At 37.8% G+C, this 27,642-nt stretch overlaps 5 protein-coding genes across 8 annotated transcripts in view; 1 reads left to right on the top strand and 4 right to left on the bottom strand.

Annotated features, from left to right (window-relative positions):
• phldb1a (pleckstrin homology-like domain, family B, member 1a) overlaps positions 1–6,122 on the bottom strand; it is a 51,724-nt gene extending 45,602 nt beyond the window's left edge. Inside the window, exon 1 of the mRNA XM_057353771.1 lies at positions 5,934–6,122. The gene's annotated coding sequence lies outside the window, so the exon portion shown is untranslated. The remainder of the gene's footprint in view (positions 1–5,933) is intronic.
• Positions 6,123–9,280: 3,158 nt separating this feature from the next.
• arcn1a (archain 1a) lies at positions 9,281–16,105 on the bottom strand. The gene is made up of 10 exons (XM_057323749.1): positions 15,925–16,105; positions 14,523–14,786; positions 14,075–14,254; positions 12,503–12,705; positions 12,192–12,356; positions 11,937–12,102; positions 11,656–11,803; positions 11,435–11,543; positions 11,063–11,267; positions 9,281–10,816 (listed from the first exon to the last, which is right to left on the bottom strand). Exons 1-10 carry the CDS (start codon positions 15,925–15,927, stop codon positions 10,727–10,729), a joined length of 1,533 nt encoding a protein of 510 aa, XP_057179732.1. The 5' UTR covers positions 15,928–16,105; the 3' UTR covers positions 9,281–10,726.
• A 309-nt stretch (positions 16,106–16,414) lies between these two features.
• hmbsa (hydroxymethylbilane synthase a) lies at positions 16,415–23,927 on the top strand. 2 transcript variants are annotated; one of them, XM_057323763.1, is made up of 14 exons: positions 16,415–16,739; positions 18,301–18,354; positions 18,981–19,053; positions 19,590–19,639; positions 19,771–19,826; positions 20,145–20,222; positions 20,496–20,573; positions 20,813–20,888; positions 21,059–21,172; positions 21,437–21,475; positions 22,253–22,372; positions 22,770–22,823; positions 22,984–23,070; positions 23,201–23,925. In XM_057323763.1, the coding sequence occupies exons 1-14, from the start codon at positions 16,713–16,715 to the stop codon at positions 23,369–23,371; spliced, it is 1,077 nt and encodes a 358-aa protein (XP_057179746.1). In that variant the 5' UTR covers positions 16,415–16,712; the 3' UTR covers positions 23,372–23,925. The 2 variants fall into 2 exon arrangements, with proteins under 2 accessions (XP_057179746.1, XP_057179754.1); XM_057323771.1 differs by lacking the exon at positions 16,415–16,739 and adding an exon at positions 18,142–18,212 and having other exon boundaries at positions 23,201–23,927.
• Positions 23,928–24,230: 303 nt separating this feature from the next.
• LOC130566063 (histone H2AX) lies at positions 24,231–25,047 on the bottom strand. The gene has a single exon (XM_057353282.1). It carries the CDS (start codon positions 24,804–24,806, stop codon positions 24,378–24,380), a length of 429 nt encoding a protein of 142 aa, XP_057209265.1. The 5' UTR covers positions 24,807–25,047; the 3' UTR covers positions 24,231–24,377.
• A 407-nt stretch (positions 25,048–25,454) lies between these two features.
• Positions 25,455–27,642, bottom strand: part of c2cd2l (c2cd2 like) — a 42,795-nt gene continuing 40,607 nt past the window's right edge. For all 3 annotated transcript variants that reach the window (XM_057353271.1, XM_057353257.1, XM_057353264.1), the window contains exon 15: positions 25,455–27,345. In XM_057353271.1, coding sequence (XP_057209254.1) covers positions 27,092–27,345 — 254 coding nt within the window. In that variant the 3' untranslated portion in view covers positions 25,455–27,091. The remainder of the gene's footprint in view (positions 27,346–27,642) is intronic.

The raw sequence follows: 27,642 nt of genomic DNA, 5'->3' as shown, positions 1-27,642 counted from the left end.
CCCATAGGGGGCAGTCCAAAAGGGAGGTGGGGAGAAGTCCCCGTCCCCGGCTGCGCTCGAGGGCGCGGAGTCCTGGGGGACTTAGGGGGAGTCCTGGGGGGGACAGTCTTTGGCCCTGGCAGTTTAGGGGCCGCGACGGCAGGGGAGGCCGGCTGGACAGGGCTTGACGCCGGCTGGAAGGCCGGCTGGACAGGCTTGACGCCGGCTGGAAGGCCGGCTGGACAGGGCTTGACGCCGGCTGGAAGGCCGGCTGGACAGGCTTGACGCCGGCTGGAAGGCCGGCTGGACAGGGCTTGACGCCGGCTGGAAGGCCGGCTGGACATGGCTTGACGCCGGCTGGAAGGCCGGCTGGACATGGCTTGACGCCGGCTGGAAGGCCGGCTGGACATGGCTTGAGCGCGGCCGGCTGGCATGCACCCGGCTGGAAGCCGGCTGGATCACCGGACTGGACGCCGGCTGGATCACCGGACTGGAGCCGGCTGGATCACCGGACTGGACGCCGGCTGGATCACCGACTGGACGCCGGCTGGATCACCGGCAGCTGGAGGGAAGTCCGCGCTGCCCGCCGCTGCCTCTTTCTCTTCAGCCGAGCCACCCGCCTGGAGGTCGGCTGAAGGAAAGAGGCAAAGGGTGTGGTTGGCTCAGGCTGGGACTCCTCAGACGTGGAGCCCCAGGACTCACGTCTCCCCCGCTTCCCGCCGAGGCTTGCTGCCGGCGGAGAGGACGGTGTGGCGACGCCCACAACCCCGATCTTCAGGGGACGGCCCTCAGGGATCGCGACCAGCGGAGATGAGTAGGTGGGTTGAACTGAGACCCTGGACTCCGATCGATCAGCGGCATACAGCCATATCGCATCAAAGTCCAGCGGTGTCAGCGACCTCATCTCCGCACGCGAGAGTGGCTCCCTGAGACCGGCGTTGAAGAGCGTCACCAACTCCTCCTCTCCGAACACAGTCTCCTCTGCGACTTCGAGGAACCGGCCCGCATAGTTATCTACGCTACCGGTTCCCTGGCGAATGCCGCAGAGGAGACAAGCCTGGCGGGAACGTACAGCGTCCATGTTGCCTGCTGGGTTCATCTATGGTTCGTGGATTCTGTCACGGTCTGCCACGACCGGGGGGTGTGGCAGCGAGGAAAGAACCCAGATGCAGGCAGGCGTGAAGGGGTTAACAAAACAACAAGACTTTAATAATAAAAATACAAAACAAAAACCCACGAGGGGGTGTCAAACCAAGAACCAACTAAAATACAAAACTAGAACAAAAACTTCCCACGAGGGGGCCAAAAACAGCAGAATGAAATAACAAAAAAACAAAACACGACCAAACGTCAAAGTAAAAGGCATGGAAGTCCAAAACGTTAAATAATAATCCCAAAGACAAGGCAGGAACAAGACGAGAACTCACAGAGTAGCAATTACAGGGGACATTCACCAAACACACACATACACAACGAAATCCACGAACACAAGACAAAGAAACAAGAGGGTATTTATAGGGGAACACAAATGAGGGATAACGACATGGGGCAGGTGTGGTTAATCAAACACTCAGGGAAAGATCACAAGGAAACGAGAGGAGCGGGGCCAATGAGGAGACACTTGAGAGAACGTATATTATTGTCAAAAGGACAATAATATGTTTCTCTCCACACATAACCAAAGGCTTTGTCATGACTCTGCTACAGGACCAAGAATAACATGACTAAATGAAGCAGAGCCATGACAGTGCATTTATTGTCGCATTTATGAATAATGTTCCTTACAATTTTAAGAAAGCTAAATCGTGAAGGATGTGGAGGGTCAAACGTGAACTTGACCTGTATACAACAATTGCTACGTTTACTGAATTACAATCATCTCGCTTTACAGTTCGCCATGTGAAAATGGAATCAATACTGAATTTTAATACATTTTATGGTTGCATGTTTTTTTGTTTTTCAAGTATAGTTTTTCATAGTCAAGTGAGTGTATTGTCACATCCGTAACAGAAGTGTCACATCCATATTCCTCATAAATGGCAACATGAAAATTGAAAATTTTAATTATTAAGTAATTTTTAAGTAATAAATCTTTTATATTAAGTATGCTGTCTCTCAAAAACGTGCATCCTTTTTTGTCACATCAATAACACATTTTTTTCTCTCTTTTAAATTATAAAACTCATGCATAGACTGGTATTTTTTCTGATGTCTGGACTCTATTATCAGGGTTTGGTTAAATATAAACAGATGATTCAATACACTGGCAAAAAAAATACATTCTCTGAGAATTTATATTTCAAGTTTTGACTAATAATGTCACATCCATAATGCTGGAATTGCCCTATAATGTTTGACCACCGGTAAGGCAGACGAACTCATTTTAGACAGATCAGGTCACATGGTATTCTTGTGTAGGTGGGGGACGGAAAAGACCTTGATAATTCTGTGGAATACCCCTACTCACTTCCTGCTCTTTCCTCCTCCACAGAGGCACTCTGTTACACTTGATGTGTAACAGCTGCACACACTGCTGATGTTGTAACATAAGTGAGTCACTTTGTTACATAATTAGTCTCATTTATGGAAACAAGATGTTGAAAAGAAAACTTCCTCATTGTCAACAAAGTCATCACAGAAGTGAGTAAACATTTATAGTTGGTCTCTCAGACAACATAGAAGAGAGGTCCAGAACACACCAGATCTCGGAAAACATGGGAAAGCCATGCAACTCGGCAGGATAGCGAAGGGAAAAGGTTTGTCTGGTAAAGAAAAGATAAAAGAAAGATGTCTTTCCATGCTTTTCTTCCATGACCACTGCCAGTGACTGGAACACAGAGAGCCCAAACACATAAAACATGTACACAAACACATCTGAGCAGCAGCTAGGCAACTGCAGCTGGAGGAGGAGAGGACTCTTCCGGTGTGAGCTCGTGAGCAGGGATGCTTCCTTTCGGATGACCCTTAGATCCAGCGACTCTGGGAATAAACATTCTCCAGCTGCACCCTTCTCACCCAAAAAGGAGAACGAATGATCATTTTTATTTATACCAGTTCGAGATCCTCAGTCTTCAGATTCTCAGTCTCAGTCAATCAAGCCACAAATGACATAATTTGAGCTACATTAGTCATAAGAAGCATAAGCCAATTGAATACATGGAAATGTATCCCAATCATTGCTTTCAAACTTTTGTTTGAGAAAAAGTTATTCATCTGAAAAATGTTCTTTGGCTTTAAATGTAAGACTGGTATGTTAAACAGATGGCAAGCAAACTGGAAAGTTAGCGTCTGGATAGCTTTCCACATTTCCATGCCTGTGCGCCATCTTGGAATAACACGTTTGATATCAAAGCCCATTGTTTTGGTTTTACTCATAAATTCCTTGACAGCATGAACATAAGGCAATAATCTCCCTCAGCATTTCATAACAGTCTAGTCTCACAATTATAGTATCAAATTAGAGGCGTCAGAAAAATTGACCAGATCTCTCCATAGAAAACAGTCACTGCTTGCGTGGCAGAAATGCCTGAGACCAGCCCACTGTTTATATCAGCATGTGAGAGAAGAAAGGCTGGGATTGTCTCATTGGCAAAGTGGTATGAGAGACTGTCCTCATGTTCACGAGAACAGAACAGACCGAACTAACTGGAATACAATGTTCCTACACTATGTGTATTTTCCTTTATTACACAACTATAGGAATAAAAATGTTCACAATTAGACTAAATTTCTGTCAGATCTTTCTCACATTCTCATTCACACACACACCATAATATCACTGCTGTTCTTCTGAAACCTTGTATCTCTATATTTTATGATTTTTATGTTTGTAACCTCTTATGTTTGTCACTAGGTTTGGCAAATATCTAGCCAATAAAAAGTGCTTTGCCAGCATATTCAATCATTCAAACAGTATAGTGTATTTCCATTTCCAGAAAAAATGGTGAATTTGGACATACAAGGTTTTGGAAGGACCATAACAATATGTTGAAAATAAGCGATCCATTGGGAGTCAATTCCATTCTACACACCTGCAGACACACCAGTAATTATTGGGAACTTTATAGGTATTTAAGACTATTAAAGAGATAGTTCATCCAAAAATTAAAATTCTGTCATGAATTACTCACTCTCTAGTTGTTCCAAATCTGTATAAATGTCTTGTTCTGATGAACACAGAGAAAGATATTTGGACGAATGCATGTAACCAAACAGTTTTTGGGCCCCATTGACTACCATACAATGGAAGTAAAAAGTGAACCAGAACTGCTTGCTTTCCTACATTCTTCAAAATATCTTCTTTTGTGTTTAACAGAACAACAAATATATAACGTATTTATAAAAATATAGACATTTTCCTACTATATGGTGGTTTTCTTTTTTTATTCCAAAAAATTGATCAAAGTGAGGTTATACTCCTATTTGAGTCCTATAGTTTAGCATTCTGTTATTTACTTTTTTAATTTCTCAAAAGCAGTAACATCACCAAAATATACACGGCCTAAGACCATTTTTTCAGTTGGTCAGTAGGTTATACTACTGGAATAGTATGGAGACCCTTCCTGAACCACCCATATTTGTCCCAGGACAATGTTCCTCAACAGTGTAAGGTCTGTGGGTGAGTTGACTGAAGCAAAGACCTGATGGGACACAGACTGAACGAAGGTGTGAGAACTAGAATAAAAGCTTCTGCAATTATGCCATGGTCACTGAATCCCATTTGGCTATTTTTTTACTAATTTTACGCTGGTGTTTCATTTCTCCTTTTTGTTCCTCCTTTTATTCTTTTTCTGTTCCACTCCGTATCCTGTTCAAATGCAAGAATGCTGATTGTTTGCCCTGCATTAATGCATTACAGGTGCACACAGTCTGCAATTTCAAAAACATGCACATCAATTTGGCAAAATCTCTTTAATTTATTCATTTTATCTTTTGTCTAATTAACTCTATTATTGTCTTTCTGTCATTTAAACAATTGGTTAAACAACGGCAATGCTGCTCCATATTAATTCAGTGTTTATGCGGCCTAATCTCTCACTCTCGCATGAAAGCATCTATTCAGACGGCTCTGCTATGCTTGGATTCTAATCTCCCTACATACACACAAAAAGACTCCTTTAGTCTTTAGGCCAAGAATTAGATTGGGGTGTAAAATGGCTGAGATAGTCAATTTATATATAACACTAAGTAACACTAGTCACTTTTCCAAAACCATCAGACCAGGCTGGGAAAACAACTAAAACCATCAAACCAACATAGATAAATGGCAATATGACCATAAAACAAAACACTCACTGTCCTCTACCTGCTTTCTTACTAAACCCTTGTTTGACAATGAGGTATTGAATGAGCCTCCACAGCTCTCCTCGAGATTAGACAGTTGAAGTTGACTGACAGGTGAGGAATTTTTCTATTAAATCATTGGTTAGTCACTCTTCAGTAAAAGTTTTGAACAGCTTTGCTGGTGTAAACTGTGTCAGTAGACCAATAGATACACACATACACCGGTTTGCCCAGTGCTGTCTCCATTGGGACAATAGTATCATTGTGCATGCTTGAGGACAGGCCACTATTTCCAGGCTGGCCCGGGTGGCCTATTTTCTCGTCACTCATAAACATGGTAAGAATAGAGTTCTCCATTACTCACAGTCACAGATGACATGATTAACACCACAGTGCATCTTATTATAAATAAACATGACAAATAATTCCTCAGAAAACATCTTTCACTCCCATTCAGTTCCTCTTTTACTTTTCCTTTCTCTGATTCTGATGAACTTTTACAAAGTTTTAAAGGGGCTGGCAGCGATATAATCCAGAATTTGTTGTTTTCACAAGTAAAATTGTTCCGAAACCCACCTCCAGATCTTTTTCTTTGTTTATGATTGCCATGAATGAATCTTAAAGCTAAAGTACATAAATCAAACAAATCCAGCTATCAATCAAAGCCTTACCTATGAGTTCAGATATATATATAGCTCCTAACTGTAATCCATGTGTACTCCAGAGATCTGGAAAAGGTGTCGTTCTAACTCATGCCTAAAGTTGTGTAGTGCACCAGAGCGGATCATTCAGAACAAGATGAGAGAAATATCTTCTGTCGTTTACTCTTCCCCCAGCACATGCTTCTCTTTTCTCCACCCATTTGCTGCTCCTTCCCTTTCTCGAGCCCTCATAGTCTCTCACACGCTCTCACCCTCCCTCTTTATCATTCTGCTGCCACAGAACAGTCTTTCATTCTCACATCTGAAGAGTTCCTCACTTGTTCAGGCTCTGGAACGAGACCAGATCAGCAGAGGTGGGATGCATTCAGTCAGAACAGAGGCACAGCGAGTGCAATAGGGGACACTTATCTTGAGATCTTGATTCCAAGATTTGAGAAATAATGTTTGATAAAATTAGATGTGATATTATTTCATATTGGTAAATGGCAGCAAATATTGAACAGAGACAGGTGCCTCTAACTCTTCTGTGTGAGAATATTGTCTCTGTATAAAGAAATCTAATTCCTACGGCATATTTGATCCCGAGCCAAGCAAGATAAGCAAAATGTGAAATTCAATTACATTAAGTCAGGACAGCAATAAAACCACACTATAAATGGATTAGAGCAATGAAAAGTGCATGTAGAAAATGAGAGTTTGATTTTGGCCTTGCATTAAAACAGATTAAAAGTTTAAATAGCAGACAGGTCTTGCAGTCTGACAGACTCTTTTGAAAGACACAACTGGGAAAATCCTGCCGCTCCGTGACATAAGCCTGGCAGTAGTAACACACTGAATCATGTCTTATTTTAGTCTTCTGTAGTGTCGAAATCTTACACACAATGGTGACTCCCTCACCCCAAAAAACCCTGAGATATTCCACCAATAATAATAACCAAAAATAACCAAATCAATGCTTTACAAGTATTAGTTTAAACAGTTGCCTTGCAATTAATTGTACAAAATGAGATTTTAAGGAACAAAGGCAACAAATGTGACCCTGGACCACAAAACCAGTAATATAGCACATGGTTTGTAGCAATAGCCAACAATACATTGTAGGCCTATGGGTCAAAATGCTAGATTTTTCTTTTATGCCAAAAATCATTAAGTAAAGATCATGTTCCATGAAGATATTTTGTAGATTTCCTAACGTAAATAAGTCTTAAACTTCGTTAATAAATAAACTTCGCTCGCTGCTACCCACTCTTTGGGAATTACTTTGGAAAATATTTTGATTTTTTTGCACCCTCAGATTCCAGATTTTTCTATGCTAACAAACAGTACATCAATGGAAAGCTTATTTATTCAGCTTTCAGATCATGTATAAATCTCAATTTTACTAAATTGACCCTTATGACTGTGGGGCAGAAATATCATGACACGTGAAATAAGTTTTGAAAAGACAAGCATTTATTTAGAACCTTTTGGAATTCAGGTAGATCGGGGACACTTTTTGACATTAAGATGATTGTGGTTGACCATTATATGTTAAAAAATATAGGGCCTAAACTGCCGCAAAATGTGCAGAAGTAGGCTATTAGCGCAGTTTTTGTTGCTAGACTTCTTTAAAAATCTTAAAAATAAAGTAAAACACTGTATCTACATACAACAATCACAGCATTAAAATCATACATTTATATGACTTCAACAAATAATTTGATCGATTTTAACATTGTGTAAACCTTTAAAAAGCTATTCAAGTTTATTAGCATGGATGTTGCTAAGTAAAATTTACATTACTACACTACAGCCAAAAGGAGAGGAGCAGCATCGTCGTGTAAAATTGCACTTACTTTGTTTTATGCTATTACCTTTGATGTTTCCTTACAGAAGACATCGTTACATTGAAAATACTTAAAACAGAATATAGAAATTGTGACATCTGGTGGTTGTGCACGAGTATTTCCGTTAAAGAACAGCACGTCATTCTACACTACCGGTCAAAAGTTTTGGGACCCTTGACTGAAATGTTTCTCATTATTGTAAAAAAAAGGTGTATGCTTAATTGTTTTAAATTAGGTAAGTAAACAACAATATAATTTTGCAAACAAAATTCATTATTTTATTAAATAAAAAATGATTTAGAAATGAATGACTTTGACTGAATAACGAAGAAAGAACAGCCAATAAGAGCACAGAATAGATGGGAACTCCTTTAATGTTGTTTAAAAAGCATCTCAGGGCGAGACCTCAAGAAGATGCTTGATAAAATGACAAGCAAACATTTCTGCAAATTCTAGTCAAAAGTTGACTACACTGAAGATGATAAAATATAACATGTTTTTTAGTTTAAATATAATTCCCCTTTGTTTTATTTCATTATTTTGATGGGTTTATTATTTTTATAAAATGTGGGGTAAATATGAACACATGAGTAAGTGGCCCCAAACTTTTGACCGGTAGTGTAGACAGAATGAACACAAAAAACAAATGAAAACAGACTAAAAAGTTTGAAAAACATCTACCTTTATTACATTATTGAACCCTACTTTAATGTGTTCACTTTACCCATAAAAAAAAGCTTTATTATTTTTTTGTAATTACAAAAACAAAAAGGAATTCACTGGAAGTAAATAGGAAATCACAAAAATTATCTTCATTCAAGACCATTTAAATTATCTCGGGGAGTTTGAAACGGAACAAAACCATTACTACCTACCAAGCAAGCATTTGTATTAAAAAATCTCCTTAAATAGACCCAACATATAAACACTACAAGCTTGAAAGCTCATTTACTTGAAAGCTAACCCTTTTAGGAGCCATTCTGTGGACTTTGGTTGTAGCTAAACCGATCCTTGGTTTAATAACAGGAAAATCCTTGGAAAGGGTCTTAAGGTATGAGCTCAGAGTGAAACGAATAGTCTAGCTCATTCATTGTTTTTCATCGTTTTTCATTCACAGAAATTCATTGTTATCCTGCAGGAGGCAGAAATGGTTTCCACTAGAACAGCATCTACACCCCTACATCTAACTATACTGTTAAACTGAATCCAGTCTACTAGCCAGTTTATCATGGATTTTGCTCTATTGCTCTGTCCTGCACTTTCCATCCGACTCTTTAAAATACAATTACATAAAAGATCCAGAGCGATACAATATTACACCCCAAAAAGTAAGACCCATGGTAATAATGTATTTGAAATATACACATAGCTCAAGATCTTACACTCAAGCACGTATTCAAGATCCATCCTGTCTTAAAGTGGAAAAAACTAAATGGAAAATAATGAATCACTCGGTTGAATTGGAACATGCGACCAATGAGACATAACATTCAAAACGGTACAGCAAAATAAATGACAGTTCTCAAAGGATCTTTTTAAACTCTTTAATGATTTTTTTTATATGTTTTCACTGGAATGTTATTCATCATGAATCCCTAATTCATTATTTTACAAGGTTACAAAAATCTCTGGTGTATTTCTACCGTTCCCCAATCGACATAATGATTCCTTCAAAGCTGAACAAAACACAACGAAAAAAGAAACAAAAACATTTAATATGTCCTTCCCCTCAGCAAACTATGCAGAGACATTCAAGATATTATTTGGAACAAACAAAAAGAAAGGAGGCCCTTGTACTCTTCTTCAGTGTGGTATGTGGGGTTGAGGCTGGAGATGGCATTAGAGTCTTAGTGCTGTTTGAAAACCAGAGGTTACTCCTGGAAAAGACAGGCCTGATTCTGAACCTTCACTGAGGGGGTTCAGCCTGCATACAACATATCTCAGATGGGGGGGTGGTGGTTGCTTTTTACTAGTATGTTTGGGTATTCAAAGCCTAAACCCATAGTTTAACCTTTTAATACAAGATACAAATCAGACGGAGAACACCATAACTGAATAGATGCTAACTTCTCTCTGTCTGAAATGCGTTTAGCTTAATAACAAGATCTGTAAAACATTATAGTTGGCTTTATATGTTATGCTGTGTCATTTGCAGGTCAGTTCTCTTAAGATTAGAGTTTCTCTCATTATGCTATGAGAAAGAAAAGTTTAGAATGTGAATATGCAACACTGGCAATCTTACATCACAGCATGATGTAAAACAGGAGAACAACAATCCAGTCAAGAAACAAATCTGTCAGGTTTCTTAAACACTTTTTACAGCAGACTGAAACATGAACTAAAATAAAATTATGAACAAAAGAGGGAGCTTGACCAAAACAGACAAAACAATGACTATGATCCATTTCAGGATATGATGGGCTACTACAAGCAAGATTCAACAGTGGATCAGTCACATAGGATATGAAGTCTAGGACGGTCTTCTAGTGTTGTAAAAAATGTTTACAGCACAAAGGACATTACTCTGCAGTCACAAACAGAAAACACACCAGCAAATTGCCTTAACCCTTTCCGTGATGTGATGTCATATCAACTGTCAATTAAAATTAAAATAGTAATGTTATTCATTACTGGCATCAATTAAACAACCCCACCTGCCCGATACCACCTCCAGATCCAGTCCACATATTAGCCCCATCGCATGCTGAAATTATTTGGTTCGGCCATTGAGAGGAAAGTTGCTTTAGAAAACGATTTTGGTACAAGTACAGCCAATATTGCCAGCAAGGGTCAAAAGGACTTTCACCATTGTCGTGTTGGGGAAAAACATTACTTAAAAGTTCTGCTAAAGATGATAAAGATTGCATTGCCCCTCCGTTGGTATGTCTCTCCCTCCTTGTATTTGTATGAATGTTTTCAGTCCATTATCTGCTCTTCTGCAAGGTTGGGTGGAATTATGTTACGAGTAGTTTCCTCCTACAGTATTTCGTACTTATCAACCACAAAAGATGTTTCTGAGGAGAACCGAACCGGGCTGTCCCCATCCACCTGAGACACCTTAGCGACCTGGCAGAGAGAGTCAACATAGGGATGGAGGAGAGAGTAAAAAGTAGAGAAAAGTGTGTTACATTTTAAATTGTGACTGATGAACAATGCATTGCATGATTTTTTTATTGAATTGAAAGCAATGTACAAGGCTTTGCCTAGATATCAAACCTGATCTTACTATAGCTAGTTGAGCTACAGAAAACTATGAGTAAGACTTATTTGCAAACTAGTTAGAGTTAAGCTCAAAATGTCTAGAAGTCTTACCTGAATGTCACAGTAGCTGCCTTTGGAGACAAAAGAGACATTGACAGGGAAGAAGTCGTTGGGCTGGCCAGGTATGCTGAACTCCAGGCTACCGGTCTTATTCTTCACATCGATCACAGGCAGACACCATTCCAGAATATTCCGTCTGCTGTCATGACGATATTCTCCATCTAGATCACCAATCACAGGAGCACCCACACCTGACCTGTAATGTTTATAAAAGTTATAAAAGCCAACAAGATTCTTGTTTGTCCAACTTTAATACAAGCAACTGTTATATTTTGCCGATAATACCAATACAGTGAACATTTTAGGTGCTTTATATTTTGGATAGGGTTCAATGGCCAATAAATGTATATAACTTGTACTCACGGCACAGGGATAAAGATCGCTACATCGTTGAGTTCCAGAGAGTCATCTTGTAACTCATACTCAATGTTTACATCACAGCCAGTGCCACTCTCAGAGGGCCAGCAGTTAACTGCAAAGAGACATAATAGACATATTTATTAGAACAGACCATGTGACTCTATGGGTGAGACATTAGCTGTAACTTAAACTTGTAATAATAAAACAAAATGTTCAGGACTGACTTGTTAGTGGTATGAACGATTCATCTGTGGTCTGTAGTCTCCATTTCAGTACACCCACATCATTTTTGAGAGGGAAGGATTTGTCCGGGTTCTTCAGACCAATCACCGACTCGGCTGTGAATAGCTTTTTGTCCACATTGGGATGCGTCTACGGGAATAAGGATTAGAAGAGAGTTAGAATTTGCATTTTATAATGTGTTTTTTTCTTTTGCAAAAATGCAACTTAATTATGCAGTTAGTTGTATCTACCATCAAGTCATACCAAAAGCCAGAAAACTCACCTGTAACTGGACACCCCTCTTGTCATTATTGTTGATGTGCATCCTAATCCGGCCATTCTTTTCGTCAGAAACTCTGAGGGTAATCATCCCAATAATTTCCATATTTTGAAGGCCGCCATCACGCCCACATGTTAGGGTAATCTTTTCCTCCACTCGCAGATGCACACTACAATTATGCAGAAATTATAATTAATGACAATTCTTTTGGTAAACTTCAAGTGTGATTATTGTATTAGAAAAAAACACCATCATTACCTCTCTGTGTGGACTGGAGCAGGTAGTGATTTTGATGCGTCTGAGGGTCTTTTGCCTGTGCTGGGCAAGATTATGTTTTCTCCCTCTGATTTAAGCTTGTCCACAAAGTCATCCACTTCTTTCCCCTTGCCAACCAATTTAAGTGCTTTACTCGAACCACTGGACCTAAAACAAGAATCCAAAAAAAATAAAAATACAGTCTATGATAGAGAGATTAAGGACATATTTCTCCTAGATTTCAGTCAGACAAATCCTCAAAGAAATTAAAACCAGCTGGCAAGCTTTGCTTTAATAAGAGCACATGGATGTACCTGACAGGCACAGGGGTGGGTTTGGGTTTCTCTGGTTCGATCAGCGTGTCTGTGATTATGGCCATGTTGCTGCTGCTGCTCATGCCCGAGCTGCCAAAACCGCCGAAGCCTGGCCCCTTCTTTCCACGCTCAGTGTCACGCCGTATCTGCTGCAGCTCCTTAGCTTTCCTTCTCATCTCTGCTTTAGCCTCACGCTCCTGAGTCTGTGTGAGGAACAAACATATGCACAGTATTAGTGATGTAAATTATGCAAGCAGAAAATTTTACTTCATTTAAGACAAATTACATTTATAAATGTCTCCAATGGGAAACCACTGGGATTAAACCAATAGAGGCTTGCTTTAACAATGAATTCTGCACACTTAGCACCGGTCAGCAATCCTCCTCCTCATTTGCATCAATGCTTGTATACTTATGCTAAGCAAATCTATTAGCCACATAATCAGTCAAACGTAGATTGACAAAGCGTAATGGAATGGAACAAAGTGCTGAGGTCATGAGACACATTTTAAACATGCTGTCTTAAGGCCAATTCACACAAGGACTATAACTACTACGGCTGTCAAACGATTAATCACGAATAATCGCATCCAGAATAAAGTATTGTGTTTACAAAATATATGTCTGTGTACTGTGCATATTAATTTTGTATTAATAAACACATACACATATATTATATCTAGGAAATATTTACATGTATTTACCAATAATTTAAATTACATATAAATGTTCATTCATTTTTATGTTTTTCTTAAATATAAGCATGTATGTGTATGTTTTTTATGAATATTAATATGCACAGTACACAGTCAGACATATATTATGTCAACACAAACTTTTATTCTAGATGCAATTAATCACGATTAGGCGTTTGACAGCCCTACTATAAAGATAAAGTGGAAAATATCAGAATCCACAACTATAACTATACAAAAGTACGATATATGTTTACAGTGATTTTTTTTTCTAGCTGAAGATCAATAAAAGATTGGCAGCCAATCAAACTCCATTTAAATATAAAGGCCCTGTATATTTAAAATGTGAAACCACAGTAAACTTGACATTGAACGTGGACTAAAAATGAGTGTGTTGACAATGTAAATATAAAAATTAAGCCACAGACAAACATAAAAAAACAACACTTGTCAATCTCACTAATCAGCCTGTTGGTTGTTTTGACGACTATTATTAATCTAATAATACTATAGCAAACTATTACATAAACAGAAATAAGAAAATGACCACAAAAATTTTACATTTAAACTGTCTTATATTTGGTTTCTACAAAGTAGCCTTCTTGCCTAGATTTACAACTCTAAACACTCCGGAGCATTCTCTTGGCAAATTTCATGTGGTGCCACATGGGATGCTTTGTAAACAATACTGAAGGAGTTCTATGTAAGCTAAGCGCATGCTTTCCTCATTTCAAATAAACAAAATGAACTGTATTGAAAATAAATTTGTAAGTTGGTAGAATTTATGTTTTTCTACAAAATGCATTTACTAATAAGCCATTAATTCATTTTTAATTTCGTAGACCTATTTTTTATTTTTTTTAAATGTCTCTCCTACCTCTCTGACGGCACGGAAAACCTTTTCTTCATGAGAGTCCATCTCTGTAAATGTTCGAATCTGGGCCAAGTTGACATTTTCTCTGTAACCGAGTGCGACAATTTCATCAAAGGCGAAGATGAGGTCGAAGCAGTGCTCAGAAATCTCACTCTCCTCAAGGACACGACAGTATTCAGGAATCTACAGAAATATTAACACAATCAAATCTTTCTCCCCTTTGCTTTCATCTCAACAACTTCTGATAAATCTGCATTCATGTTCATGTTATATACTGGATTTAACAAAATAGAGTAGAATTTTTTTGCTTTAGGTTAATAATTGTGAACACTCATATTAACAAGACAATATAAAAATATGTATTTTAGTTTTATTATATTTATTATTTGTATTACACTTATTAAGTTATTAATTTATTAACCAAATCTTGCATATTAATTTCCTTTCATACCACACGTGAGAAGAGACGCAGTGTCTCCAGGTCCTCCAGTATGTTACTGTTCTTTGTGGTGACAAGAACCATGTAGAGTTTCTCCAGTGGCTGGTAGACGTAGCGCACGCTCTCTGTCTCCACAAATGTATGTTGCTTCCCTGTGTTCATCAGTTTGGGAAAAGCGGCCAGCAGACCCTCCACTCGCGTCCGTGTCATCTCCACAAACTGCCGCGACACCAGGGCTTTACCCGCCTTGGTACACACTGCTGCTGCCAACAGCACCTGGAGTAGGGTTATTTGACAAGAATCTTAGTGAGCCATTTAAAAAAGAAATTGCATTCTGTACAGTCCTCTGGGAAGATTACCAAAGCGCTATGTGGATGAAAATCATCAAAATTAACATTCCTTCCATAAGCAAAACAGACTCAACTGTTGGCTCTCATGCTTGCTGCACTGCAGTTTTAATCTGTATTGCTCAAGGACAGAACAGATTCTAAATAATGAAATGTCAGATTTGCTATTAATAGTAATAAAATAGACTAAGTCTAATAAAACCAATGCATATCATGATGAGATATTTACAAAAATGCCCCCTAACCACATTTTAATTCCTCTTATCACTCAATTAGATTGTTCATTTTCAGTTTTGAGAGATTTTAAGCTCATTCCTCGATTAAAAATGCTTTAATGTAACCCCCAATGACTATATTACACCACAAAAAGACATGTTAATATAGTACAATGAAATTATCTTTCCTTTTCACTTTCAAAAAAACCCTCAAGCTCTATATGATAAATCAGATCCAAATTATAGTTTGGCAGACCTGTTCAGTTGCCAAAATACTGTCAAGAATAAATAAACACAGTGGTCGTTGCAAGCAAATCAGTAAGACAAAAATAATTACATCAGAATTGATTTCAATTGTTGTCATATTTATGATAAGCGCAATGATCATAACATATTATCATACAATCTTAAGTCAACATATGGTAAAATGAAAAAAAAGGTTTCAGTTATCAGTATTAGACGTAATTTAGTTCACTTTACAGATTTACTTTTATTAATCACAAACTTGCTTACTTGACTTGTTATTAGTAATACAAGCTAATGGTTATATAGCAAAGTTAACTATGTTACAGGCCTGCATTGTTTGACACTAATGTAACGTTAGCTCACAGCTCTTGAAAACACACATTCCAGCTGACTTTAACAACTCAAGAAGTGACAATACGCAAAGTCAGAGATTAACATTACAACCCCACAATACGTCAATTTCTACGTCTGTCTTGAAGGAATACAAATATCGCTCTATAAATCAGCCTGTGCTTCATATCGTTAGCTAGCAGCAACCTCTCGGTTAAAACCGGAACCTGTTGTCAAGATTAGCTGTTTTCCTTGAATATATATACATCAACTTACCATTTTCAGTCTCTGGCGGTTTTTCTGTCTTTAGTTTTGTCAACGACGTTTGTGCAGTTGTACAAATGTTACGTGGCGATAAATAAAACAGTTATTTGTGTGCAGTGCTCTGCTCCACGACTCAATATGGCAGCAATGTAAGCCACGTCTCCAACCGGAAGCAGCTCGTCAGCGGGGTAAAAGGGCAGAGCGACATATGTGGAGGATCCAACATCAGCAGCCGCACAGCACTGCCCAACCCTCGACTACAAGATTAAACTTGAAAACCAAGCTAATTTACAATTTTTTGCAGCTTTCAGTTGATTCATAAAACATATTTTTAATGTCAAATATAATATAAAGTAAACATACGTGATATTTGTCCTATACGTCCTGTATTTATTTTAATTTTATCCAACAAAAACAATACATAAAAATCAACTAAGCTTATTCATTTATTAGTCTCTGAGTAAAGTGCATTATCAACACAATTTGTATAGACTTGTGGCTATAGCCTAAATTTAACGTGAGATAAATGTAAAAACAGAATTTCGCGTTGGTATGCGCCATAAGTATGCGCAGTGTGGCGCTGCATGATGAGCGTGAATACACCCACACTCATGTTGTAGGAAGGCGGAAGTCTCGTTCTCGTGTAGTAGGTCATACCTTAGAAATCCAGTCACGCGCAAAGTTGAAGCAGCACAGTAGCATTAAGAAGTCACTCGAAACAGTTGCATATATGACAGAAAATTCTTGATACGTTTCGGGGAACGTTGGGCACTTCAGATCGCTCCATTTCCTTGGTGGAAATGTCTGAGAACATTAGTATTTCGCAAGTAAGTGGAACTTCACGGTTATAAAGCGAGTTGTATATCTTGATTTTCCATTGGCTGAGTCAACAATCGGTTCAACCGCTTTGTATTTCTATTGGTGAAGGGGATAAGTAGGCGGGTCTACTCTAGCAACATGTGGATTAGATTCAAAGTGTGGATGTTTGAGCCTTGTCAATGTATTATGATAAAATGGGTAACATATAACAATACGTTTGTAGTTTTGTTGTTGCTTTTAAGGTAGAGATTTTTGTTAAGATAGTCAAAGTTTAAAGAAAATGTTATTAATCTATAATTCACCTTATAAATGAATTACATCCTAGTTAAGTAAATCTTTTTTTATGTTGTCTATTTACATTAAGTTACAATAAGCATAAACACTGTAGGTGCACAATGGCCAAGCCGCATGACTTGAGCATTCTATATCCATGCCCTGTCCCAAATGGCACATTCGGGTGACGAGATTTTTGGTTTCAGAGATTTTCGGTTTCAAAAGGCGGAGGTAATAATATATAATATACTCATGAGCTTCCGTGCATGCGCGCGAAACTGAAAATATCTCGCTTGGCATTTAACTTTGAGCTTTATCATTTTGCAGATATTGTTTATGCTCATTACCAGTGTTGGGTGTAACTAGTTACTAAGTAATTAGTTACTGTAATTGAATTACTTTTCCCTTGAAAAAGTAAAGTAAGGGATTACTCTTATTTTTTCTGTAATTTAATTAGTTACTTTTGATGTAATTAAACTAAATACTTTGTGTAATATATGTGTGTGCAATAGTGGAATTGACATCAAAATTCAAAGTCTAACTTTAAAATCCGTGCTTTAATGTATAATTCTCACATTTGTAATACTTTGGTCAGTTAATAAAATAAACGGCTCTTTCAATTCAAACTACTTTATGTAGTTTAATATTATTTATTTGAATGAATTAAAAGAGCCGTTTCATGCCTATCCTTCAATCACTTAACTAATCAAGGTTGATATAGGATATAGAATGTAATTAGTAATAAGTAACTAATACTTTTTGGAGAGAGTAATTTGTACAGTAATCTAATTACACTATTGAATATGTAATTAGTAACTAGTAATTAATTACTTTTTCAGAGTAACTTACCCAACACTGCTCATTACACACTAACTAAAGTTTGAAAATTGGCATCACGGGGAATGGCCGCTTTAAGTCCACGAGACCGCAAGTCATGAAGTGCGCCATTTGGGACAGCGCCTATATCCAACCTGTCCTATCTCTTTTGTAGAGTTTTGAACTTAAAGATAAGCAGCAGTTTAGTTGAAACAACTGGACTGGGGTTGGGCAGTCAACCCAGTTTATCAGCACTGCCCAGAAAACACTGTGCAGAATAAAAACCACCAGTAGATCATTCATTCATTAGGCCTTGTGGCAGGCAGGCAGGCACATCTTCTGCAGAACTCTCATTCAGCAATAACATGGAAGGTCCATTCAAGTGCATTAGAGTGAGGGTTTGATGATTTTTCTGTATTGTCATTCACAGAAGTTAAGGAGGAGACTATATCTCACTTTGTGACTTTCTTTTTCTTTCAGGATGGAAATGGAAAAGTCAGTCGGATTATTCGCATGGGAACAAGGAAGAGCCAGGTAATGTCACTTAGTCTTGTGATGTGTCATGAATTCTTTGTATTTATTTATAAGGGTATTTATTATGATACTTAACTTTAAGCTTTACATATTAACATTGATTGCATATAGACTATAACTAATTGTAACTTTGGAAGAATATTAAGATATACTAAATGTGCAATTATCACAAAATTGTTCATATGTGAATTATGAAGTTCTTGGATCATCTTAACCACACAATACTTCCCAGGTTTTCCTCTTAACAGCTGTCAGATAAATGATCAGCAGAATAAGTCAGTAATAACATTAAATAACATAAAAAACAAAACATTTATCATTGGAAATGTAATTGTGGTGTATAAATGAATGATGTAATTGAATTTGTTACTTGAAGAAACCGTTTAAAAGTGAGTTGAGATAGCCAAATGGAAATGGGTGTGAAAACTAAGATGTTTTGATCAGATAAAAAAAAATGTTGCCTCTTGTTACTATAGGACAGGCTGGGAGGGGCTAGCATTTTATGACTTATGTATTATAGGAGCCATGAGGAGAATCCTTAAGGTCACTTACTTTAATTGTTGAGGAATGTCTTGTTTTATGACTTTTGTCATTTATTCAATAATGATGACGTGTGTGTCTCACAGCTGGCTCGCATCCAGACAGACAGTGTGGCCAGCAGACTGAAAGAGATTTATCCTGATGTTCATCTAGAGATAGGTAAGAGAGAAAATTTTGTATAAAATAATTATTATGTTTATTTTTTTAACTTTTGATAACACAATGAGTGTTATTGTTATTGTAACACAATGAGTGTAATGAGGGTTAATGTTAATATCAACACTTACTAATACATTTTTAAAATGAAAAGTTCTATCTGTTAATTAATGCATAATGAATATTAACGAATGAGTCTAAATGTAAAGTGTTACCCTTTATTCTTGTTATTGTTAAAAAAAATTGTGCTGTGATAAGCGAAGAATGTTGATGTCTTTGGTTTAAATGCGTAGATTTTTATCTGTAGTTCTTGTTTGTACTGTTACCCCCACTACTCTTACTTTTCTTTTCCTCATGCACTCACTGCTTGTTTAAGAACAGAGCGAGATTGTTTTCTGCTGAGAATGTGTAATCTATACCACTGCTCCATCTCTGAATCTTACTGTCTGTGTCAAAAGAGATGAACAATGATGTCATAAACGGAGCCAGTGTGCACAACTATTCTTCTGTATAAACCTTTTTGTTTGTGTCCTTTTCAGTTGCCATGTCCACAATTGGGGACAAAATCTTGGACACTGCATTATCAAAGGTACAGTAGTGAATTCAGTCCTGTCATTTGTACAGGTTCTGTTTGAATGAATGACACGACTTATAAATACGGTATTGCAAGCGTATCTGTTCTCACTCATAAATCATGCATTTTATGTTGGCTTTTCTTAGATTGGCGAAAAGAGCCTCTTCACCAAGGAGCTGGAGAATGCCCTTGAGAGAAATGAGTAAGTTTGATCAATCAATACTGATCTTCTATTAAGACTCTGCTGGTGAATGTCTGCTCTCATGTCATCTTATATTAAGGTTTTCCTCTTCTTAAACTCCTGTTTAAAAATTATCTTGTAATGTGCTTTAAATTGATTTAAGCTGTAATGTATTACACATTTAGTGTCATTTATTTAGCATATCAAATCTTCAATTGTTTTAAGTGTTTGGTTTATATTGATAAATCTGTTAACAGACAAGTAATCATGTAAATGTCCTTGATGGCACAATGTTATAAAATAACAAGTTCTTTTTTACACGTGTTTATTCATCACGAGGGTGGATATTGTGGTGCACTCTCTTAAGGACTTACCTACCTCATTGCCTCCTGGATTCACAATTGGAGCCGTTCTTCAGTAAGTACCTTTAAAGTCTCACAAAAATATCTGTCCATCCATTTTCCAAACCTGCTTGTCTTCTGAAAGGTTGCATGAAGGCTGGAGCCTATTTCAGCATCTCAGATCAAAGGGCAAGAAACACCCTGAATTGATGAACAGCCTGTTGGCACAAAAATATCCCAATTAATTTGAAATTGTGATTTCTAATCACTATAAATCTATAAATTGTGGAACAAGGTTACGGTAGTTGGTAGTATGTTGTTTGTGATACGCTTTGTTTTGCTTTGTAAGGCGTGAAAACCCCCATGATGCAGTGGTGCTTCATCCAAAGAATGCAGGGCTTACCTTGAACAGCTTGCCAGAGAAGAGGTAAGATCCTAATAAGCATTCATGATGTGCCAAAAAAAAAAACGGAGGCATGCATCCTCCATTGATGACCCAATAATCAAATAATATCATCAGAAGTTTCATTGTGAAAGTTTTCAAAACTGTAGATCTCTGTGATTCTGTTATGTTATGATATGATAGTCATCTATTGAAGTGATATGACCAAAGCTGTCAGAAACATCAGCGTCAACATATTTTGAAAGCTCTCCGTTCACTTCCAGTGTGATTGGCACAAGTTCGCTTCGCCGGGCAGCTCAGCTGAAGAAAAGATTCCCTCAACTGGAGTTTGAAAATATTGTATCCTCCTGTTTTCATTGCTTTCATTGTGTGGATACTTAATATGTTATTCATGAAAACAGCAAGCAAGAACACATTTCCTAGGTGTTTGCTGAACCCAGAGGTTTCCATTCATTGTATGTAGCATTTTTATGGTACTACAGTATTCTTCCTTGACCTTACTGCTGTAGAGGGGGAACCTAAACACCCGTCTAAAGAAGCTGGATGAAAAGGAAGACTATGCTGCCATTATTCTGGCTGCCGCAGGCCTCAAACGCATGGGATGGGAAACCCGAATCAGTCATGTGGGTTTATTCATTGTTAAAACTATTTTGAGCTGTAGATTCAAGGGCTTTAAAATCAAATTGGATATTCAGAAATCCAATCAAATTGATCTCAGAGAAAAGCTTCACATTTCATGCCAACAATTAAAGGTATATCATATGTGATAATATATGGGTTTATAGCGAGAATGTAACCAAATATTAAGGATAGTGGGAAATCTTTTAGGAGTTATTTGTAATGCATTTAGTTAGGCTATTAACTGTTTTATAAATGGTTAATTGCAGATTCTGGGTCCTGAAGATTGCATGTATGCTGTTGGCCAAGTAAGTACACAAACATGGACAACCATCTATGAAATAGCACCATGATAGTTTTAAATTTAGTGCAAAATAAACAAAGTTATTTATAATGGCAGGTATTTTCCAAGGTTTTTGGTCTTCATGCAGTTGTTTATACGGTTGTTCATGCAAAAAGAGGCACCTGCAGCTGTATTATCAACTGTTCTGCTACTGCACCTTATAAACACTGGAGGAAACACCTGTCTAACAAATTATGTTAACGGTTACAACTTTTAAAATGTGTATATTTGTTGTGTTCTGCATGTATGCACATACAACGAAGACATAGTGCTTCGGTTATAATCTACTTTCTATAAAACCACTGTATGCAAACTCTTCAGAAATGTGAAGGAGTATTAAAGTGATAGTTCACCCAAAAATAAAAAAAATCTGTCATCATTTATTCACCCTCTTGTCATTTCAAACCCTTATGATTTTCTCTCTTTCGCAGAACACAAAATAAGATATTTTGAAAAAAGCTGGTAACCGAATGGCACTGGACCCACTTCTATTGACTTCACTTCTATTGTGTGGACACAAAACCAATGCAAGTGAATGGGGTCCAGTTAATAACATTTTTCAAAATATCTTTTTTTGTGTTCTGTGGAAGAAAGAAAGTCATACAGGTTTGAAATGACAAGAGGCTGAATAAATGATGACAGAATTGTTATTTTTGGGTGAACTATCACTTTAAAACCAGTAGTCCTCAGAAGCGTTCCTTAATCAAATGCAGGTCTATAATATGATTGTCTTTATCACCAGGGAGCATTGGCAGTGGAAGTCAGAGCACAAGATAAAGACATTTTGAAAATGGTATCTGTCCTGAATCATTCAGACACAGTGCTGCGCTGCATCTCAGAGAGAGCCTTTCTCAGGCAGCTGGTGGGTCCCATTTCTTACTGGAATGCACAAACACACACACCAATGTTCTCTCTTCAAAATGTGTAATTGTTTATGTTTAAGGATTATTTCACTCAAAAATGAAAATGCATACAAACATTTGTCATTTATATACATAAGTTCCAAAATGTTCAAGCTCCAAAAACAAATCCATCTATCAGTAAAAGCCATTATGGGTTATTAAGTGTGTTCGGAAGCAAACAGTGTGTGATGTGTTTTCGGAATTACTATTTTGTGCTTAATTAGCCAAAACGCATGTATTACTCTCCGTTTTGGCCTTACGTCCACACTGAGATGGCGTTTTTGTGGGTGAGGGGCTTGTGCAAAGTGTTTTATGGCATTCACACTACTGTTTCTATTGTCCGTATTGTGATTTCAGGAAGGAGGCTGCAGTGTGCCTGTTGCTGTTCATACAGAAGTGAATGGCTCCATGGTAATACCACTAAAGACAGAATATAACTTTTGCAAGCTATCAGTTCACTACACTACACAACTTTACTAAATGTAGATATTTTTTATTTTATATATTTTATTAATCTGATTGTTGTCAATTTTGCACAGCATTAATTCAATAAGCTCTTTACTGGTTTCAGTTGTATTTGACTGGGGCAGTTTATAGTTTGGATGGCTCTGAGTGCTTGAAGAATTCTATGGAGATATGTGTGGAAATAGACAACAAAGTAAGAGTCACACAGGATGTGTGTGTGTGTGTTTTTCTCTGCAAAGCAAATTTTTATTCTTTCTAAAGCCTAAATGTGTGATGTCAGAGTCTTTTAGAGATAATTATTAACACCCAGTTATTTCTTTTAGGTGAACGAGAGCGCACAGGAATGTGTACACGTTGGAGTCTCTGCCAACAACGTATCTTCTGTCGCCCTTGAAGCTGCTGAGAAACTAGGGGTAGACCTGGCAAATTTACTCCTTAATAAGGGGGCCAAAGACATTCTTACAACAGCCAGAAAACTAAATGATGCTCAATAAAATTTTTGTGCGCTGGAGTGTCTGAACTCAGTTTAGGAACTCTTGCCATAGTGTTAACTTGAAAATGTTTTACACTTAACAGTGTGCACTGTAGCCAAGTCCCGGGTGTCTGAAACAACAGTTTTGAGAGAATATACAGTATATATATATATACAGTTTATATATATATATATATATATATATATATATACATATACAGTAACTGATGACACCAGTTATCTTCCAATTCTCAAATGTTGGAAAATGTATGCTGTTAACCTGGCACTTATATTGTCAGGTGGTGCTCGTTCTTGAAAAGATAAAAACTGTTTACAAGTTTTAGAATGTGTATCATTAGTTTACTTCCCACAAAATATGATCATTTGTAAACCATCCATGTTGTAATATCTGGTGCATTTGGTTTTATGGAAAACTGGAATATGACAATACTGATTTTCTACTTTTTTAAACGTTTTGAGAATTGTCTACGCAACATGCAAAATCCTTAATGCTAAATAAGTCTAAAGTACTTACGCAAGCAAATTGTGTAACTAAGATGGCTTCAAAAATGTTGTTTGTCGTATTTACACCGCAAGTTCGATCAAAGCTAAATAGCGTTCTGCGAATTGTGTTTATTTGATTAACCGTGGCCAAACGTGTCCAGACCAGTAACTACATGTACTGTGTAACATCTGAGGGACTTCTGAATAAGAAGTGACCAAAACCAATTTAACTTTGTTTTATACGATTTAAATACACGATCGTATTTTTGAAATCACTAAATAAGGTTAGTTAAGTCACACCACGTTGTGGGTGCCGTGCTGCGGTATATTTAGATATCGATACAAAGCCACCTTTATTTAAAGAACTTTTGAAGAAAAGACAGAAATATAAAAAAGCATTTATTTTGTGGAAAAAAGCAAGACATAATTAATCACAGTTAGCAAGTGGAAATTTGAGCTTTTCAGGCGAGCTGGGTGGCCCTTAAAAGGGCCTTTTTGGTTAAATTAGTTCGCCACAGCATTACTCAATACTCCTGTGACTGAGATGAGCCTTTCTTGCCAGATTTCCCAGAACTGGGTGCAACTTGGCCTGTCTTCTTGGGTAGGAGCACGGCCTGGATGTTGGGCAGAACACCACCCTGGGCGATGGTCACTCCGCCGAGCAGTTTGTTCAACTCTTCATCGTTACGGACAGCCAGCTGAAGATGACGAGGAATAATACGACTCTTCTTGTTGTCTCTTGCGGCGTTTCCCGCCAACTCGAGGATCTCAGCGGTGAGATACTCCAGAACGGCGGCCAGGTAGACTGGAGCACCAGCACCTACCCTCTCAGCATAGTTGCCCTTTCGCAGAAGACGATGAACACGTCCAACGGGGAACTGCAGACCGGCGCGGGAGCTGCGTGTCTTTGCCTTGGCGCGGGCTTTTCCTCCGGTTTTTCCTCTTCCAGTCATGTTAATTTAGTTTCTCTTCGCGTTTTGTTGAAGAAAATTGTGAGGTATTGTGTGGAGTTGCTGCAGTATTTAAGGACGGACTAAACCAGGGTTGTATAGACCCGCCCACAGTTTCGATTGGTTGAAGTTGTGAGACACGGACCTGATTGGCTTTTAGATCCAAACCTAGAACGGATGTGACTTTCTATTGGCTTAAACGTTACTGTGCATAAACAGCGCAAATAAAGCACCAATCAGAGCGGTTCAAAATGCGCGTGAGTCGATTGATTCGTAAAGTCAATCTGCTTCACCATTGGTGCTTTATTATGCCGATCAAACTTGGGCGGCAAATTCAAACCAATTGAACACATTCCCTCTTAATTTTAAGTCACACTTTAGCGGAAATGAATACCACGGAAAAAATGATCGATTAGTTCTAGACTAGTAAATACACTCCATATACACATGTTCAATTACTTTTCTTTTTAAATGCATGTTTTGAAACATTTAGATATTTTCGTATAGTGATTAGCTCCTGGTATGTAGTTTTATTCCACATCTTCATGGCTACTTGGTGATTAAACTGTAAAAATACCAGCAAATATTTTACGATATCGTGCAAATACAAAATTGTCCTACTGCTTTGGAATAAAAAAAGAGAGAAGAATGGATTTTCAAAAATAATTTATTCAGAATAAATTAAACATCAAATAAACCACAATAATACAAAGCTCTGATTTGCTGGGAAGGTCTACAGTCTTCATTATAGCTTACTCTATTTATCATAACATCATGGTAGTATTGTAACATTATTCAGGCTTTATATTCCAGGGGTTACGCAGACTGTAGTAGTTAGACTGGGGTAACTTGAAAACCATTTGTCTTTTTTTCAGAGCTCGTATTACTTAAGTTACTTAAAATAAATTTGATAAAACAACATTGTAAGGGGGTGGGGAGGTAAGTTTCCTTAACGTAGCGATCATTAACAAAAACTGTAAAATATCCAGCTCGATATTATAATAAAACCCATCTGTGGCATTACGACGAATACAATAATTTCCTATTTCAAATAAAGCACACGCTGATTCACGAATTCCTACTGATCAGTTTATTGCAACAAAATGAAAAACATGTTAATGTGGTAACTTAACCTTATATTACTGGGAAAACGCTTATTTTGTTCAGTAAACCACCTCTGAAAAAATAACGTGATTTTTTCACCTTTTACAATGTCCCCTGAGGTTTGTTTTCACGTGGACCCTGAAAATAGCACTTTCCACTGCAAGCCTGAAGTGCTTCAAGAACTAGATTTACAATATTTGTTGGATTCTTTTTTAAATATACACAAATGTAGTGTTCTTGTAATGTTTTCCTTTTGTCGTAAGGGTTCTATGTTACAACCAAAATACACAAACGCAATTTAATGAGATATGCCTATACTTACAACCGTTTCCTTTTGTCTTAAACATATAGAAACGTCATTATAAAAATTATTAAAGGCTAAAATACACTACAAGACATTTGCTCAGATTTTGCCCAGATTTTCAGTCTGGACTTGATGCAGAAAGTCTGTGCCAGTTTAAAGGTCTTGTAGTGTATTCCAGCCATAAGCCACAATTAAAGTCAAACTTACTACTACTTGAAAACATATCTCGTCTTCATCTTACTGCAAAAGCGAAACGAGAACAAAGCTCACAGCATGTCTGTATCAGACCGTCGCAACACTCCTAACGTTCTCCGGAGAAATAAGTCAGTGCTGCTGATAACAGTGAACGATACACAAACATGAGAAAAACGACGAAAATCTTCCCCCGGCGTTGTAAACAATCCGATTAAGATCCAAAGTGCAACTGATAAAACGACATAAATAAGAAAACAGATAGCAACAGGGTTGAGGGCATCAATAGTAATTGATCTCTGTCGCCCCCTTGTGCTCAATAACCGCATGACACCCCCGTCCATTTTAGGTTTCTCGGGTTTGTCCGCCCTTAATCCATCCACAAAGCAGCCTTTTATCAAATCAGTCAGCACGACAATCATGAATTGCCTTTTCAATTACCTTTTCAATGTTCACATTTTGCGGAGTTTTCCATCCTTAAAAGCATAGATGGGGGATGTCGTTCCAGGCATAGAAACATCAAAGCACATTTGTCTTGGGACAATGTGGTCTGAAGTATGTTTTCATTCTAGACCGAATGGAGAGTGGAGAATAAGTATAAACATAACATAAATAACTCCTATTCCACTTTAATTTGACTGGTGCCTGCACCATCTCTTTTTCCCTTTTAGTATTTTTTGTTTCTCCTTTATTTGTCTGTAGTGTTGGCTCCTCCATTGGCTGTGGTAGATTTGCCCTTTGTCTTGGATGAGCGAAACGAAAAGCGTTTGATGAGGCGACGAGAGAAGCTTCCAGACTTCTTACGGCTGGTGGAGGAGCAAGATGCTGTGGGAGAGTCATTGCCCAGGTTGGACACATCTTCATGGGATTGACTAAAACTGGGGTCTTTCTCTCTGTGCTTTCTGCGGAAAAGTAACTTGGTGCCACTACGGAGGAATCCCACTGAAACACAACAAACATGATATTCAATAAAACAATTCCGTCATAATTTATTCACCCTCATGTCATTCAAAACCTGTACACGACTCTTCTGTGGCACACAAAAGAAGATATTTTGAGAAATGTCGTTTGAGAAGTGGTTTTGTGAATTCCGACGCTGTTTGGTTACCAACATTCTTCGAAATATCTTCTTTTGTGTTTTGCAGAAGAAAGTCATACAGGTTTGGAATGACATGAGGGTGAGCAATGAAAGAATTTTCATTTTTGGGTGAACAATCCTTTCATGGAATGCACATACTT

This window comes from Triplophysa rosa, linkage group LG2 (genome assembly GCF_024868665.1).
Source record: "Triplophysa rosa linkage group LG2, Trosa_1v2, whole genome shotgun sequence".
NCBI lineage: Eukaryota > Metazoa > Chordata > Actinopteri > Cypriniformes > Nemacheilidae > Triplophysa > Triplophysa rosa.
Note: the sequence above shows the minus strand (reverse complement) of the source record. Positions and strands in the feature narration are given on the sequence as shown.

Excerpts from the sequence above, each read along its gene's own strand:
- hmbsa (XM_057323771.1), top strand. The coding sequence starts at position 18,186 with ATGGAAGGTCCATTCAAGTGCATTAGA. Across the intron at positions 20,223-20,495 it reads ACAATTGGAGCCGTTCTTCA|GCGTGAAAACCCCCATGATG; the intron begins GTAAGTACCTTT and ends TTGCTTTGTAAG. Across the intron at positions 22,824-22,983 it reads CAGAAGTGAATGGCTCCATG|TTGTATTTGACTGGGGCAGT; the intron begins GTAATACCACTA and ends TACTGGTTTCAG.
- LOC130566063 (XM_057353282.1), bottom strand. The coding sequence starts at position 24,806 with ATGACTGGAAGAGGAAAAACCGGAGGAAAAGCCCGCGCCAAGGCAAAG.
- arcn1a (XM_057323749.1), bottom strand. Across the intron at positions 11,544-11,655 it reads ATCGTTCATACCACTAACAA|TTAACTGCTGGCCCTCTGAG; the intron begins GTCAGTCCTGAA and ends GTCTCTTTGCAG. Across the intron at positions 10,817-11,062 it reads GCAGCTACTGTGACATTCAG|GTCGCTAAGGTGTCTCAGGT; the intron begins GTAAGACTTCTA and ends TCTCTCTGCCAG.